The following is a 17,593-nucleotide window of genomic DNA, read 5'->3' as shown; positions in this document are numbered from 1 at the left end:
TGTTTTATGTTTAACATGGTGACGAGTTTTTACTTTGATAACATAATTTGGTGATCCCCCCTCCGCCCGTACAAAATGACAGCTAATGCAGTTTTCACCCCTTTAACAATAAAAATTGAGAAATTGAGGGCCCTCGCCAGACTGTCAAAAGAAATTACGAGCTCTTAAATTACCTTAGCCGTCACAGAACGGTGTTGCTTATGTATTTATTTGGGTTTTGAATATGTCGTGGAAAGCTAGGCGTCTTTTGCATGTCAAAGTGATTTATCAGCTGACCTGTTTTATGAATATCTGCTAAGGCGTGAAAGAAAAGCGGAAAAAGAAGCGGAAGAACCGGTAATGGAGTCTGTCCTGGGACACGTCTTCCTTCAGATTGGAGAATCAGGAAGGACACGAAAGTTTCTCAGACGAGAAAGCAATGTAGTGCGACAGCTGGAAGCTTAAAAACTGAGAATTTAAACATTTAAGATTTATGATACCCATCAGTTAAGTTTAAAACTACCTCACTTTTAAGCTTACACGTAAGCAAGTATCTTAACATAAATAAACACAGTTAACATGTTTTGAAAAGTATTTCTCATGTAATGCTTGGAGCAAATATGTACAGCCGTTTGTTAGAGTATAAAGGACAGTTACAGTATTAGTGCGCCCCTGTAATTTAAAGACAAAGGCCGATTCCGCAGCTTTGTCACGGACGGCTGCGATAGCCAATCGCTGAGTACCTTTTCACAGATTAACCAATCGGCCGGCTGTGGGGGTGGGCACAGGAGCGGAGCGTGATTTCAGCGCTTACGGGATAAAAATCAGCCCCAAAATGACAAGCGGGCTAGAGGTAGAATAAAAGAAGCCCTATTATAAATACCATACCCCCCAAAATACCGGTCCTTAAAACTTCATTTCATGTTCCGTGTTTTTAGATGTTTTCCCCGTAGTGTATGATCTATTTAGAGTTACTTCGCATCAAAAGGGGGTATGTAAGTCAATTAAACTTAACCAAATTATATTTATATGGATTCCGTAAGAGACATTTAATGTGCATGATAGCTTAACAAAAGGGCACAGGAAAGAGCGTCGAAATTAAGGTAAAAATATATACAGCATGTGCGACCTGATCCCATCATCACAGGCATCGGAAAAAATCGGGAAAATGAAAAAGTTGCGAAGAACTTTCTCTGGCAGCTTCAGGCGCATCGGTGAGTCTGGTCCATTTTCGGGACTAATGTTCCGCTTCCGATGGGCTCGGGTTCGGGGTGGCCTCTGTCTGGAGTTTTTATAAAATGTAAACCATCGCTATTGAAAAGCTGAGCCGTGAGTCCCATTTTAGTTAAAATAATAGACCTATAAAGTTATCTCTTAACACGGCATGCGATAGCATTATAAAATCTGCAAAACAAAACGAGGCGTGCAATCGCATTTCTTTTGTATATTCAAAGCATAATTTTAGAAATCGTTTTGCCGAGTAATACATAATAATAGGCCTAAGAAAAAGTTTTCTTGCTGTTAATGGCAGGCTGCTGCGCACATGCTGTTTGCGGTGTGTGTATAATAACCTATAATGTAGACGGTGTGATAATGTATATTCCGCGAGAGCGCAGATACACGCGCATGACGGGGGTGGCAGAATTCCGCAAAGCAAGTAAATCTTTGAAATTGTTGTATTTTTATATTAGTATTAAAATGTATAAGCCTGCATATAGGCTACGCAGTATATAGAGACAGAAAGGTATCGCTGCTCATCATCTTGATTCTTATTTAAAGTAAAATTACAGGCTCATTAAATTATCCTGCCATGAGGAGTAATTTCATTAAGTTAGCGATTGAACCATGTATGTGTCTACATTAGTTGCTGATGTATAGACCAGTTATGTAAGCCTGCCTTGTAAATGAGGAAAATGTAACGTGTTTAGTACGAATTGTCGTATACTGTATATTGTTAAGTGTGTGTGTTGAAATCTCCCATTCGGTCAGTTTTCATTTGCGCGTTTGACATTTAAGTAAGATTGTGCTGTTCTTTATAAGTATCATGTCATGTATTATTTAAAACAATGTATTTCATATATATAAAAATATGGTATAAATGTGTTTGGTCTTCACGTGACTTTTGCCAAATATGGTTCATTTTGTGGTGAAGTTTTCAAATAGTTACATACACGAGAGTGATTCTGTGTCCTTTCCCTTTTAAAGCATCCAAAAAAGACACTGACCACTCTTTTGATGAGGTAGGTGCACCAGTTTTTGAACATCTTTTTTTGTGTGACATAGAAAGAAGCTTTTTTCTGTCACTTACTTTCTGCCTGCCCTGTAGTAATCATCTCCGCTAAGCTTTCGCCTGGTCACATCTATCACTTAATGCTGTTGTGCGTTTTGTACGTTGTATATGCTAAAATTGTGGAAACGCCTAGCATTTTTGGCCATTACGATTTAAAAACGACCACACGAATATTGGCGGTAGTGTTAATAAACCATCACAGAATATGAAAAATATACACTGAACGATTGAATAAATAACTGAAGCAACAGCTGAATAAAATTCTGCAATCTGTAAAAATTGGAAGTAGGCCTATTTCCACAATTTTAGCCATTAGTGTACATGAGAGAGAGCAGATTTAGGCCGTACACTTTTTAAACTCTAAATGTAGTGTGTATATACACTTAGTATACTATGTGTACACATATGCTGTATTGAAGGTACATACTCTGCTTACACCATGAATTCTTGCCTCCCAAAGTTTGTGTGTTTGCTTCTATTAAACTTCGTTTGATATTTCCTTATTTTTCTGTTTATATAACAATCTGGGAAGGATGAGCCTGAGAGGAGATGGACGTTGCTTATGATTATAGTTATCAGCTGATGAAGGGTGACATGAACTCTAACAAGACACTGTGTTCGTACAGTGAGAGACGAAGGGGGTGTGAGGAACGGCTTTCTGCTTAATGGGACCGCTGGCTGGCTCTGCGAGTATACTTTGCATTACTGTGATCCGTCTAAAGGAGCATAACAAATGTAAGGTGACCCCCCCCCCCCCAGAAGTGATATATCAGCATTTAGTGTAGAGGCATGGAGACTGCCCTTCTTTCCTGATCTAAATAAATTTATAGTAATAATAATAATAATATAATAATATGTGTGTGTGTGTGTGTGTGTGTGTGTGTGCCCTGAGGTGGACTAGCATGCCATTCAGTGTGTAGGCTGTGTGATTCGTCTTTGAAAAAGTGATTATGGAAATGAATATATATGTTTAAGGTACATTTAAGCTTGCGCCCATAGCTTCAGCTTCGGGGATAGGCTCTGCACCCCGACGATCCCGCATAGGACAAGCAGGTAGAGAAAACGGATGGATGGGCACATTTAAGGATGTCTCTGAGATTTAATTTCATATAAAATGTTGACTTTCTGCAGCAGTTAAAGGAGTTGATTAAATAATGATTTATTCTGGTTTTATGAGTGGCGATGTAATTGTAGAAATTAATTGGTGCCCATTGGTAATTTTGTTTTATCATCTGATTTTAGGCAAAACATTCTGTTAGTCTCCAATTAATTTGTGAAATTTTAACAAATGTATGCTTTTACAAAAAAAAAAAAAAAAAGATATTATATTTTGTACACAGGAGACCTAATCTGAAGAGACCAATTAGAGTTAATGCTGATCACTCCACATGATGGGGCTCTCAGTTATGTACATAAAGTGACTTTTATGATAAATTGACGTTCTAGTCCGATTCAATAGATATGACTGAGTTTATTCTGAGTTCATGGGTAGACAATCTCAGGAGACAGCTGACAATGATACCTGGGCATCTGTAGTTTATGATCGGAAAGTGTGGTACATTGGTATGGCGTGTATAAACAGCTCTGATGCTGCACTGCGCCGCAACTATGCAATTTTCCGCTACCGGTGCAAAGATTGTTTCTGGAAGGTGTTTCATTGGGTGAAGAAGATTAGTTGTTTGGCTTTGACAAGCCATGTCACAGTTAAGAACAACACTTATACAGTATAAGTGCATTATAAAAACAAACAAATACATCTTAATTTCTGTCTTAAACATCATCCTTTTCAAGCTTTCGGTAACTGGTTGGTAGACTTTGTATTCGTTGTATTGAGGTTGTATGTATTTTTCAGTGTTTATTACAAATGGTGCTGGGAAGCGTGGAAGCTGCAGAGATCCCTGTCACTGCCAGTGATGACAGCTGTGCGTTTTTCAGTTTAATGGTGTGTTTCTCTCTGCACCCTCTGGGATTTTACCTCTGCAGCTACAGCCCAGCCTTTAAATCTGGTGTCGAACTCCCACATGTCAGTCTCTCTCTCTCTCTCTCTCTCTCTCTCTCTCTCTCGTCTCGTGGGGATGATTATGGGCAGTGCGTGAGTTTGCTGCTCCCAGCATCGCATGGAAGACTCACTAATGTACAGTCAACAGAGTGGAAATTGTACAGATTTCTTCCATAAGGTGATAAAATCTAAAGGAACCCTTCATGACACTGGCCAGGAAAAGTGGATAGAAGATAGATGGATGGATGGATGGATGGATGATGATGCTGATGGTCCCTGTGTGTGGCATTTGCATGGTCTGTCCATATTGCAGGGTTTTTTCCTGGCATCCCATCTGGGGTGTACCCATGCTGTGTGCCCTGCAGTGCACTGCCATCCCATCCGGGGTGTACCCGTGCTGTATGCCCTGCAGTGCACTGCCATCCCATCTGAGGTGTACCCGTGCTGTATGCCCTGCAGTGCACTGCCCTCCTATCCAGGGTCTACCCGTGCTGTGTGCCCTGTGACTGACTGCCCTCCCAACCAGGGTATCCCCTGACTCCTGCCATGAGCTTCCTGTGATGGACTTAAGGTTCACTGCAGCCCTGTACTTGATAACTATGTGTAGCTCAGAGTGCCCCTTTACCTGCAGTCTGTTTGTCTTGGCACAAAATGGATGACTCTTACCACAAAGCTGGGTCTGTGAGTCTTGATTTATTTCTTCAGTGCAGGGGTCAGATCAAAGGGGTTGGGGAAACATTAAAAAAATAAACATCCATTTGCAAAAAGCCAGTGTTCTTCCAGTAACCTGCCAACTAATCAGCTCACCAACCCAAAGACAGCAAAGCTAGCTGACAACACTGCCACAGTTCATATACAATAAATATGCTGCCCCCTCCATAATTATTGGCCCCCTTCGTAAAAGATTAACCCATCACTAATCCACACCCGTGCTGCACTCTGGGTGCGCGACAGTCCATGTGATAAACCTCTTTGGGGCCTCTCCCCACCATAACTCTCCCAGATGTGGGAAAGACAGTGAAGGTGGACTCATCAGAGAACAGTACATGTCTCACATTGTCCACAGCCCAAGATCTGTGCTGCTGGCACCATTAAAACCAATGTTTGTCTTTGGCCCAAGTGACCAAAGGTTTGGCTATAGCAGCCCGACCATAAATATTGACCCTGTGTAGCTCCTAATGAACCGATTTGGTGGAAACAGGAGCGCCGAGGTGTACATTAAATCTGTGGTGAGTTGGGCAGCTGTGGTTTTATGTTTTTTGGATACAGTCTAGGTTAGTACCCGGACGTCCCTTTCAGACAGCTTCCTGTTACACCGACAGTAACTCCTGTTGAACGTGGTCCACCCTTCGTGGTAGTATGCCGACATTACCCTGGATACTGTGGCTCACGACACACCACAATGAATTGCTGTCCTGGTTACAGATTCCACAGCGAGATATGCACCAACAATTTGTCCTCTTTTGAAGTCTTACGTGTCGCCCGTTATGTTGTGTGGATTGCAGTATTTTATGTACAGCTGTGCTACTGCTCTGCTAATTCAACCTTCACACTCTGCTGTTACTGATGGAATGTGCAATCAGTGAAGACTGGCCAGCAGGCCGTGCATATACAGGCATGAAACCTCAAACACTATTGGCCAGGTGTTTCAGTCTCATTGTCCAACCCCTGTAGGACCCTGGGTGATGGGAAGAGATTCTGTAAAGAGAAATGGCCTCTGTATTTTCCAGTCTTATAAGATGTTATAGTTCTGACAGGCTGTACAAAGTATTAGGTGCAGGGCTGCCAACAACTGCAGCACATATGGTTTTATTAAAAAGATTGTTGTTTCTTGATAAGGGATTTTTTTTCTCGGAATGAATTTACTTTATTTTCTTGTATATTTTGCCTCAACACACTCTGACCACACCCTTGACACCCTGCAATCATGCCCCCACACGATGACCACGCCCTGATATGCCATGACCACGCCCCAACACACTCTGACCACGCCCTGATATGCCCTGACACGCCCCAACACACTCTGACCACGCCCTGATATGCCATGACATGCCCCAACACACTCTGACCACACCCTGATATGCCCTGACACGCCCCAACACACTCTGACCACGCCCTGATATGCCCTGACACGTCCCAACACACTCTGACCACGCCCTGATATGCCCTGACACGCCCCAACACACTCTGACCACGCCCTGATATGCCCTGACACGCCCCAACACACTCTGACCACGCCCTGATATGCCCTGACACGCCCCAACACACTCTGACCACGCCCTGATATGCCCTGACACGCCCCAACACACTCTGACCAAGCCCTGATATGCCCTGACACGCCCCAACACACTCTGACCACGCCCTGATATGCCCTGACACGCCCCAACACACTCTGACCACGCCCTGATATGCCCTGACACGCCCCAACACACTCTGACCACGCCCTGATATGCCCTGACACGCCCCAACACACTCTGACCACGCCCTGATATGCCCTGACACACCCCAACACACTCTGACCACGCCCTGATATGCCCTGACACGCCCCAACACACTCTGACCACGCCCTGATATGCCCTGACACGCCCCAACACACTCTGACCACGCCCTGATATGCCCTGACACGCCCCAACACACTCTGACCATGCCCCAACACACTGACCACACCCATAACACCCTGCAATCATGCCCCCACACGATGACCATGCCCTGATATGCCATGACCATGCCCCAACACACTCTGACCATGCCCTGATATGCCCTGACACGCCCCAACACACTCTGACCACGCCCTGATATGCCCTGACACGCCCCAACACACTCTGACCATGCCCCAACACACTGACCACACCCATAACACCCTGCAATCATGCCCCCACACGATGACCATGCCCTGATATGCCATGACCATGCCCCAACACACTCTGACCATGCCCTGATATTCCCTGACCACGCCCCCGACATAATCTCCCGTGTTAGAATGGCAAGGATGGTGGGATATAAATCTGCATTCCGAGTACGTGCAGCCATTTCTGTGGAAAGACTAGTAGTGCATTCTGTTACATGTTATCGTCCTTGTGGCAAACATAGAAGCTTAGACATCAGTATATTTTCTTATACAGTAAATGCTATTATGAGGTCATGGTATTTTGGCCGCTTTTAACAGTTGACTGCTGCTTGAGACTGACCACAGGATTCCTTCAATATACTATTGTTAGTGGTGCTTTCAGGAGATTCAACTCGTAATCACGTGTGAAATAAATGATATCATGAATGTGATCAGGAAACGGATGTATCCAGACTTATGCATTGAGCGCTTTGGGTCAATTATTTCTCAGAATCCATGTATAAGTCTCTACAGGCTGGAGTAGTGGGCGTGTCAGAAGGTTAATGGGCATTTCAGAAGGTTAATGGGTGTGTCATCAGGAATAGTGTGTGGCAAAGTGGGTGGAACCATGCACATAATGTCCTTTGGGCTTTCTGGCAATATGGCAGAAAACGTGAACAAGCATAGGACATGACCTACGCTGTACGAACAAATATGAAATAGACGTTTCATTGTAGATATCTGTTAAGTGTTAATCATAGTTATTGCCTGACCTATATGTCTGGTCTCTTTCTGAAATAACATTTATTGACAGCATTTTCTGCCAATGGAAATAACTTTTTGAAAACCTATTGCCTTTCAAGACGCCCACCTTTCCATACTGCTCCTATTCTGTCCTGCAGAGACTCACGTCTCTTGGAATCGGGTATGTTCGGTGGCTGGTAGCAGCATTTGGAGTGTGTTTATTAAGATACAAGCTGAATATTTCACATGAATCAGATCACATGAATACCTCATCCAAGGAATTGCTGTACATGTTCGGTTAACAAAAAAAGAATTTATTTTGCTAATAAAAAAGAACGAATGAATTGTGTAGTTGTGAATTGGAGAGACAGCGCTGCCGTTATTATGTCCGGACGTCCTGTCCAGTGCATTCCTCCTGTCCCCTGTCACCGCTTACAAGGGTGGCCCTCAAATCCCTCACAGTGTGTCCCACACATCCTGCACCTGACCCCCAGACAGAAAGACAGACCACCCAGTGGCTGTGCAAATCCTCCAGCATAGTACAGATCTGCTCTGAATGGGCCCCCTTTCCCATCATCCTCTGGGTGGTCTGCAGGCCGGAACATTCAGGAGAGCAAACAAGAGGAGGGTGACGTCATCCCTGTCCCTCATTGTCCCACTTAAGTATGCGATTTTACAGGCATTTGGGAGTTACTGAAGTGTTTGTGAAGACCTGGGGTGCAAGCAAGCAAGCAATAGCAGACCATGTGAAACAGGAGGTTTGTGGTATCCCGATCCTATGAAGCTAATGTGTAGAAAGACTCATTCAATTATTGAAGTTATTTTATTGTTTCAACTGTTTCACATCTGAGGTGTTGACATCTGAGATTTTTTAGATCACTTATTCAGCAATCTACCATAAATTAATCTCGGTTGCATGAGAACTGTGGCTCATACTGTTTGTTTTCACTGTTGTCATTCCCATGGTCTTTCAGATGACTTTAAAACACTGTGGGGTTTCGCCTTGTCAGATGCCCAGCTGTCCTGAAGGTCATGTGACAGCTCCCTGATTGGCCTGCCACTTCACCATAGCATGGACCAACCAGCAAGCAATTAGTCAGGTTACAGTATAAAACCCTGCAAAGCGTGAGTGGGCATACAGGAGGAATCTCCGGGTGGCCTCTGGTTATTCTCTGGGGTACCTTTGTTCTTTTTGCGTGGTTTAAAGCAGACGCAAAGCTGATTTTTGGTATCCTTGTATAAATACAACGAGACCTAAGCTTTTTCCCAACATCTTTGTTAGGTTTATGAGCGCTCCATCCGATGTTTGAAGTAAACATATGAAATGAAGATCTGCTTCATCAGGCTTTGAATCCCAGCTTCTTATTTACCTGAGGATTAACTCAGAGCTGTAACACTGAGGGGTGTCCCCCGAGTCAGCATGGCTGAGGTTGGGGCCACTGGTAGCAGTATGCTCATAATCCCAGTCGACCCATTACAGTGGACCTGAAGGAACCAGCCAGTGATGCTGACATTCATCCTCTGACTGTGGTAATCAGGGTTGCAGGGAGCTGCTATGTCATTGTTGCCTGGACCCACCCAACTGAGAAAGGAAATTCTGGCCTCATGAATAATGAATTCTGCAAGAGCGACCATCATGCTGAGCAGGCGGAAATTCAGAGGTGTGGGGGGGTTTCTTTCATAATTTGGCGATTATGGGTTTGCTGTAGTGCCTCCCACCTGCAAGGTTGTGGGTTTGATTCCCACCCTTGCTCTGTGTGTGTGTGTGGGGGGGGGGGGGGGGGGGGTTTAGATCTTCACTCCAAGTTGTGTGGGTCTCCTCCAAGTATGGTGAGATACACAGTGTGGGTGAATTGGTGCCTCTACACTGCAGTGTGTGTGGGTGGGCACGTGCCCTGTGATGTTTTGGCAGCCATGCCAGGGTGTGCCCGCTGCTTCCTGCAGTCGCCTCCAGGCTCCCCACGCCCCCCCCCCCCCCCCCACCCGTGCTCCATCTGTTCACAAATGCATAGATGTGTGCTTAAAGTAACACTTTAATCTCTTTTCTGTCATCTGTTATCTTATATTTTAAATAGATCAATTGTATTAGAAATGATGCTCTGAATAGCTCCTTTTACGTGTTTGTTATTGCTTCTATTGTTTGTTATTCTACTGCTTTATAACAGAACTGTTTTAATACCCATACCCGATCGTGCCGAACCCTCTTCCGTAGTTTGGAAAGATGCTCTTAGCTTAAGTCGCCCCTGAGGACCTCTGGACTGTCCACTGCCAGTGCAGCCCATTCTAGGAGCAGTGATGTTGGTACAAATGCTGCCTGTAACTTCCTTGAAAACTCCACAGGCCGGTCCATCCCCCTGTGGGGTTGGTGCACGCTGCTGCCTCGCTGCTGCGCACCTCGGGCATGCAGCCAAGGCAGCCGGCATGGCGCGCGTCGCATTTCCAGCGCGTCCGTACACCTGGAGCGCACGCAGTGTCTCCCATTGAGCCCACCCGCGCGGACAGCGTGGCTGTTGCCAGTCTCGGATCCCCCCCTTCTGCCTTCCTCTTAGTATGCCCCCCCGTCCCCCCCCCCCCGTCTCACATCGCTTGGCAGAAAGATGTTTTGAGTTCATTTGCTGCTGATTGCCCAGAATGTAATCCAACGGCACTCCGGCGGCGTCTCTGTTTTCTTTCCTCCCGGCTCGTTCCCGCAGACAGTCGCCACGCTAAGGTAAGGCGAGACCTTCGCTTCGATTTCCCCCCTCCCCCCCCCCCCCCGCCCCCTGGCAGCCTCATCCTGTCAGGCGTGCGGCATGTGCTGTACTGAAGCAAACCCCACGCGTGCTGATGCTGCCTGCGCCGTCCCAGCATGCCGAGGGGACACATCGCCTGGTGGGGGGGGGGGGGGGCTGGGGAGGGTGTGTGCACGGGTCCGGGGAACAGAGGGGCAGGCGTGGCTCGGCGGGCATCAGCGTTTCAGAGGCACTCACGCTTTTTTGGGGAAAGGTGCCACTTCGCCGGCATACTCCAACACTCCGCGTCACCGCCTGCCCTCGGACACGTGCCCCGAGGGACCCCGTCATCATTGATGCCATCTGCTGGGGGCCCTCAGGTCTCACAGCCCAAATGAAACTATTTATGGTTCGGGTTTCCTTGGTACACCAAGTTTGGAAGGAGCTGAAGTGGCGGCATGATTAGGGGTAAGAGAGCCCGGTCAAACAGCCCTGTAAAAGCTGGGGGGGGGGGGCTTGGTTAGGGTGCTGGTTCCGGGTTCCGCACTCAGTGTGTCCGTGGCTGCCTGCCTTATCCCCAGCAGAGCGCAGAGCGCGATTCCTCGCCGTCTTGCAGAGGTGCTCAGAAAAAACGACGCACTTCAGCTGAGCCAGATTACTGGGGAGCGCTGGGGCAAGAGAAACTGGCATCACACACACACACACACACACACACACACACACACACACGTGCTGCACGCAGTGATGCTAACCGTCTCCGTCATTCATTCTATAAGTAACAGCAATCCGGTAATTCCCCACGTCAGCTTGCCGGGGGGGTCTCCCCATTTCACTGCTGTCATTTGCATGAGGCTTTCATGTCCTAGTCTATGAATTACTCCATGCTTTGCCATAGGAAAGGGCAGAACAGCCCCATAAAATATAGCTTCTTTTCTGCTTTATTTGTAAACATTTCTCAAGCCTGCATGTAGTTCCTGTTATCACGCCTAAGTACGAGTGCCATAGTGCTGAACTGTAGCCAGTAAGAACACAAAGTCCTGTGTTTTGATGTTAAATGTTTTATATCTATATCGGTAGGACATTCTTGTTAAAATATCCTGATTTAGAGAGCTGTTAGTGTTGAGAATTCTGCTCAAACCTGAATGTCTCCTGTTCAATGCAGTAACACAGTCAGTCTTTAATGTTTTTAATTTATATATTTGTGATATTGTGAGGCTCTTTATTCTCTGTAAATGTCTCTTCTCTTGTATAACATATTGTGCAAGTCTGTTTTATTTATAATAATGAGTCTGTAAAGTCAAATCGCTACATATTATTGCAGAACATTCGACTTACTGATTCCAGTAGTGAAGCTGGTTGAGTAAGTGAAACAGTGACCATAACCGTAATGTTACCAAGAGATCCTGTACTGAGATGTGAAATTTAATAAAGACGATGCTATAATTATCTTCAACTCTAGACATAGTAGTTGGTAGGAACAATAAAGATTAATTTATCTTGTGGCCAGACATGCGAAATTTCTCTGATGTCTCACCAGAGATGCCAAGTGTGGTAGAAAAATTATAAATCAGATAAATCATGATATGGAGATAAGATCTGGGTACTGAGCTGGAGCTGCTAATGATAATTCGGAGATTCCACAGGAATGAAGTGGACTTATTCCCATCAGGGTAGACAGCCAAGCATCATTTAAGACGAGGACTTCATGTAGGGGGAGGGGGGGGGGTTCCTTAAACCCTCACGTGACCTCCGTCCATTGTAAAGCGGTACCCAATCCCTTTTTCACTCTCGCCTTTGTTGTGCATCCAGATCTTGTTGTCTTTCGGTTGGCAATGCTGTGAAACAAAAGACGTTTGGTCCTCCTTGTGAAAAACCACGACCATGCTCCCATTCGGCGAGTGCGTGATTAATCTCGCTTATTGTGCTGCTTGTAGAACAGCAAAAAAAGACAAAAAATTTCTGTGGAGACCTGCCAATTTAGCCATTAATATTGGTCCTACTCTCACAGTAATGTCTCTGCCAAGTCTTCCCCTGTAATGACGTATTAGTCTACAGCCAAGACAGACGGCACTTAGTGCAAGCGGCCTTTTGTGTCACAGAGGATGTTATGTACTCACGTCTAATTAAAATCAGCGTTCATCTTGTGTCCATACTCTGCAGACCGATCAATTTGTCCTGACATCCCGTATTAAGCCCCAGTGCAATGATGAATGTAAAAAAACACACAGTAATTTTGCAGCTAGCTGACAGACTGAAAACTAGCCTGTTTGTTGTGAAGATGAAATTGATTCGCTTTTTGACGGCTAATAAAGGACAGACCCCTTATGATTAAGAAAAGAAACAGATTACTTTGGATTTCAAAAAAGTTTCGATAAAGTTTGTTTATTTACTCCTAGCTACCAACTCCCTTAATTCCAAATTTAGGCTTCCTGCATCTTTTATTTGTACAATAACTGTTGCAAATAACAGCACTGAATTTAAACTGACCAGTGGTAATTGAGGTTCCGATATTGTCTCATGATACATTGAATGGACAGGTGTCCTTTGTGAGGATTGATGGGGCACTTCTTGGAGAAATTTAGGCTTGAAGCGAAGAGGTTTATTGTGTAATCGTTCTAGTTATCCATTTATGGCATGTGGCATGATATAGTAGTACATCATATCTCACTTTTAGATGGCATTCCGAATATATCTGAAGTTTTCTCAGGTTAGAAAGGCAGGTCACCCCAAAACTGAAAAAGATGTTTTAGAGGGGCTTTAGTGCTGTACCCAGCATAGGTTGTTCTGCTGACAGTTGCCTAGTTTTGGAGATATCGGCCGTAGAAATCAGTTTGCAGAAGATACGAGAGCTGGTATCTTCTGTGCAGTGATACAACCGGTGTGTGTAGTTCAGTAGAAGAAAATAGTTCCTATATTAAACCGCTTACTATAAAGTCTGTGGATTATCTTGAGCAACCAGGTTATGATTTCTGGTAAGAGACATTGCTGTTGAATTTTTCGGATGTATTTTTTTTGGCGTCTTAAATCACCGCAGAAAGAATGCCATCCGCTCCCGTTATATCCCCAAAACTAGGCATCTCCCAGCAGAACAGCCTATATGGATAGATAGCACTAAAACCTCTGTAAAACTTCTTTTTTTTCATTTTTGGAGTGAACTGCCCCTTTAATCCTGGTTATTTTCTCTCATATTTAATCAGGGTCAGGTATTACCAAGCCAATCTTGATTGAAGCGGCCGTGTAAATTCAAAGCTTCTTTGACTAATCCTTGAGTGTACTTTAAGCAGCATTGATCCATGAAAGCGTGCCATTGACCCCGCTATTGTATTGTATAATATAACTTAAGTGATGTATACCTTTAAAAACAAGAGAGAAACTCCTTTTCAGGCCTCATAGGCCTGTATTGATTTCTTGTTGACATCCATTCCTCTCTCTGTTCGTTGTCCGCATGTTTGTGTACAGCTAGTCCTTTTCTCAATATTTAACTAGCTAACATTGCCAGAGGCTTCATTTAGTTCATTGCTTACTCTTGGACACAGCTCGTTGTCCTCTTGAGGATGGAGCATTATGGACTGTTTAGCTCCATCATCCTGTCGCAAGTAAGCTCACTTACATTATTGCCTCATTCATTTCTTTCTGTTGATACATTGCCAGTGTGGTAATTGTACTGTAGATCTGGTGCAACTCGGGACAAGGTTAAGACTTAAAATATAACATTGGCAAATCCATCGAAGTTTCTGTTGGTCCTTAGGGCTTGCATGGTCTCACCCACAGCATTTATGGGTTCTTTGTTATGGGGGAGAATTTGGCTATTAAGTGTGAATTGGGGGGGGATGTTCTGCACATTGTTGTTCATGGATATTTGGCACTAATTAAGGATGAGAAAGAGAGCAGAGACTCCCAAGTGCCGATGTCTGATGCCTGGTGGATTAATTACAGGGAGTGTTAGGTGTTCCCTGATCTGTGTCCTTCTGGCCACAGTGGAAGCTTCTGGAAAGCTGTGGGAATGCTGATTATGGAACATTCCATTAAACCTGGTATGCTTTTCACTTAACTTTAAAGCAGAAGGGGGCTTTTTATATATAGTGCAGATAGACTGCAGTGACACCCAGGCAAGCTGGCTTCTCAGCAGAAGGTAGAGCAATCTCAGGATCCAGTTTTCACAAAATGCCGCGTTTTATAACTGGAAAGTCATTTAGAGATGTAATGGACAGTATGAAGTCTCCTCTTGCAAAGAGGCAAGGCCATGCTCATTGAGTACATGCTCATTGAGTACATGCTCATTGAGTACATGCTCATTGAGTACATGCTCATTGAGTACAGCAGCCCTCTGAGTTTTTTGACCAGTGGAAACAAAAGTAAACTAGTCATTCATGTAAATCTCACAAACCAACTACATCCATTGCATTTTTGATTTATCAACCAAGTCCTTTGGTAAATCACTGCAGTGAAAGCTTGTTTATGCTGGTCACCGCAGCAAGTTTTCCTGTTGTTTTGCCATCGTTATGGTTCGCCTCTCCTTACATTGTTTTTTTTTTGTTGTTGTTTAATTTCAGTGTCGAACTTCAGGCCTCACTGGTTTTGCAGAACAGCAAAGGCGCTCTTTTCACTTTATAAAGTGTCAAGATGATGTTTTTTTTTTTCCGGACGAACCATTAACCATGCGAATTCCATCTATGTTTAGGAACAAAATAGGTCTGAAAGTCCGGAAAACTTCACCATGAGTCATTGTAGGTGGTACCAGGGATGGGATACAGCCATTTCTATGTGTTCCCTGTCAGTCACAGTTCACTTTACCTGACCTCTGTCTCTGCTGCATGGATTTTCCTTCCAAATCAGATTTTTGTATGGAATTGATACATCAGGCAGATTGATTTAAGCACGGTTTTTATTTTTGGCTGTCTCTGAATGGTCTCCATTCGTGCTTGAAAGAAGGAAAATAGAGATGAGACAAGTGGTTGATGCATAACAGGGGATCAGCTGAGTCTTTACCGTGTCCACAGTGGCAAGGTGACTGCATTTAGATACGGCGTAGAAGGGTAATTAGGATTTCAGCTCCATGACGGGGCTAGGTTTGGTTTTCACCTTGATTGAAATGTAGCTAAATATTTAATCTGTTGAGGTGGCAACGGGAGAAGCTCAGGCCCACTCTGAGGCTGCTCGTAGATCTCCTCCCGTTCTCCATGGAGTGGCCGGTAGGTACTCTGCGTTTAGGAGCTTGTTTTGTTTTGAAGACTAAATCATTATAACCTCCTGAGTAGAGGAGATTCAGTGTTTGGACACGCAAGAAGGGTTATTATGTTACAGAGTAAGTAGTGGACAGGTATCCACTCCCGTTGCCCTGTAATTGGAAAACAGTTTGAAGATGGAGTAGGTCTGTGTATTTGTTAATTTGTGTCAGTTTGTATTCGTTAATTTGTACCGGTGCCCCTCATTTTGGCAGATATGTGTCACGAAGATGTCCACACGGAGCTGCCAGGGAACGGACTCGGTCATCAAGCCCCTGGACACCATCCCTGAGGACAGGAAGGCGCGGGTGCAGCGAACCCAGAGCGGCTTCGACACCTTCGAGAAGCCGGCCAGCCAGGTCAAGAGGGTCCACTCGGAAAACAATGCCTGCATCACCTCCAGGGCGGCGCCGTCGAGCAAGGAGTCTCCCAAGCTCCGTCGCCACTCGAACCCCCGCTCGGTATGGTTCATCTGCCCGTAGGACTAGGGCGTGCCTGGGGGTTCTGGGATACGATGGATGACACTCTGCCTGAATTTCGTAGTTGCTTCTTAGCTACAGTAGTAGGGAACGTTCAAAGCATTTTAGCCAACATTATGTCTCAAAGTTGGCAGAGAACGTTCTTACTGTAACGTTAATGGAACGTTATTTTGACATTTTACATTTTAATAAAGGTTGTCAATGTTAGCTTGATGACTTTATAAATAAATTATCCATATAAACTACCAGTCAAAGGTCTTTACACACCACAGCTATTTACCACTTTTCCATTTATTTCATAAACTGCAAATTTTTTATTCTTGTTAAACATTGGAAAGTTGAGTGAAACTAAAACAAGTTTCCTTTATAACATATATGACAGAGTAGGTAACTGCATAGGTTACTTTGATGAATCAAATATATGTCATTTTCTTGTCAGTAATGGTACTCACATAGTTTAAATTTATTTGTTAGCAGAGTGTATTTTGTTACGTGAGTAACATACAAATGTGGAAAATCTCAGTGTGTGCAAAAACGTTTGACTGGTGTATGTACTAATATGTGGTGTATATAGTAAATTTTCTGAAAGTCCTATATGTGTATACCACATACACACCATCAAGCCTTGAGACCATGATCTTAGAGGTGTAAAGTGACAGTTCTAAACTCTACTCCACCACACCCTTCATTTTTATATATATTATTAGTCTTAGTAGCAAACAAAATTTACTTCCTAAGACTGAAACATTTTTTTTTTTTTATTTCCTGGCTGTTTATTTGACGAGAAATGGCATGTGCATTTGAGTAAGCCAGAAAAACACAGCTTTAAAAATAAATTAGCGCGCGGGTTGCTTGTATTAACTTCTGCGAGAAACACGTTTCCTTTGTGCGCCGAACAAAGCCGCCTTTATTTAGACAAAAGGACCGTTTCGCACATTGTTCCCGTTTGTTTTTGTGACTCACGGGATGCGCTAACTGTCGAAAATGGCCGCTCGTAGATTTTCGGCGTAACAGGCAGTTTGCGAGCCGTGCAGGTATCGCATGTTGGCGAGCACATCTCCAGTTGCTGTAATCATATACGTGGTCTGTCACCTACGCTACACACTGTTAGCCATTAGCATCTGCTGCGTAGCTGCCTGCATGTGAGGCTGTGTGAGCAAATAGCCCAGACGCTCGTGAAGGTGGGGGACAGATATATGGAAAAAGCCAGTGGTTCTGAATGTGCTTGTGGATCAGGGCTTGCTTGACGAGTGCCTATTATGCCACAAGAAACCATGAGAGCTGATCAAAGAATGGCACGTTTAATGGCAGATTCACAGCCCTGAAATATACATGAGAA

At 44.4% G+C, this 17,593-nt stretch overlaps 1 protein-coding gene across 10 annotated transcripts in view; it reads left to right on the top strand.

The window, feature by feature from the left end:
- The first annotated feature begins 817 nt into the window (after positions 1 to 817).
- LOC111852255 (cyclin-dependent kinase 14) overlaps positions 818 to 17,593 on the top strand; it is a 79,709-nt gene continuing 62,933 nt past the window's right edge. For 2 of the 10 annotated variants that reach the window (XR_011984848.1, XM_023827925.2), the window contains exons 1-3: positions 1,512 to 1,636; positions 2,185 to 2,219; positions 15,991 to 16,236. Coding sequence is in view for 9 of the 10 variants with exons in the window: in XM_023827925.2 (XP_023683693.2) it covers positions 1,573 to 1,636; positions 2,185 to 2,219; positions 15,991 to 16,236 (345 nt within the window). In the remaining variant the exon portion in view is untranslated. Of the gene's footprint in view, positions 1,194 to 1,241; positions 1,309 to 1,506; positions 1,637 to 2,184; positions 2,220 to 10,423; positions 10,550 to 10,745; positions 11,019 to 13,741; positions 15,743 to 15,990; positions 16,237 to 17,593 lie in introns of those variants that run through there. The other 8 variants (XM_072705349.1, XM_072705348.1, XM_072705353.1 and 5 more) reach the window with 8 other exon arrangements.

This window comes from Paramormyrops kingsleyae, chromosome 23 (assembly GCF_048594095.1).
Source record: "Paramormyrops kingsleyae isolate MSU_618 chromosome 23, PKINGS_0.4, whole genome shotgun sequence".
Classification (NCBI taxonomy): domain Eukaryota; kingdom Metazoa; phylum Chordata; class Actinopteri; order Osteoglossiformes; family Mormyridae; genus Paramormyrops; species Paramormyrops kingsleyae.
Note: the sequence above shows the minus strand (reverse complement) of the source record. Positions and strands in the feature narration are given on the sequence as shown.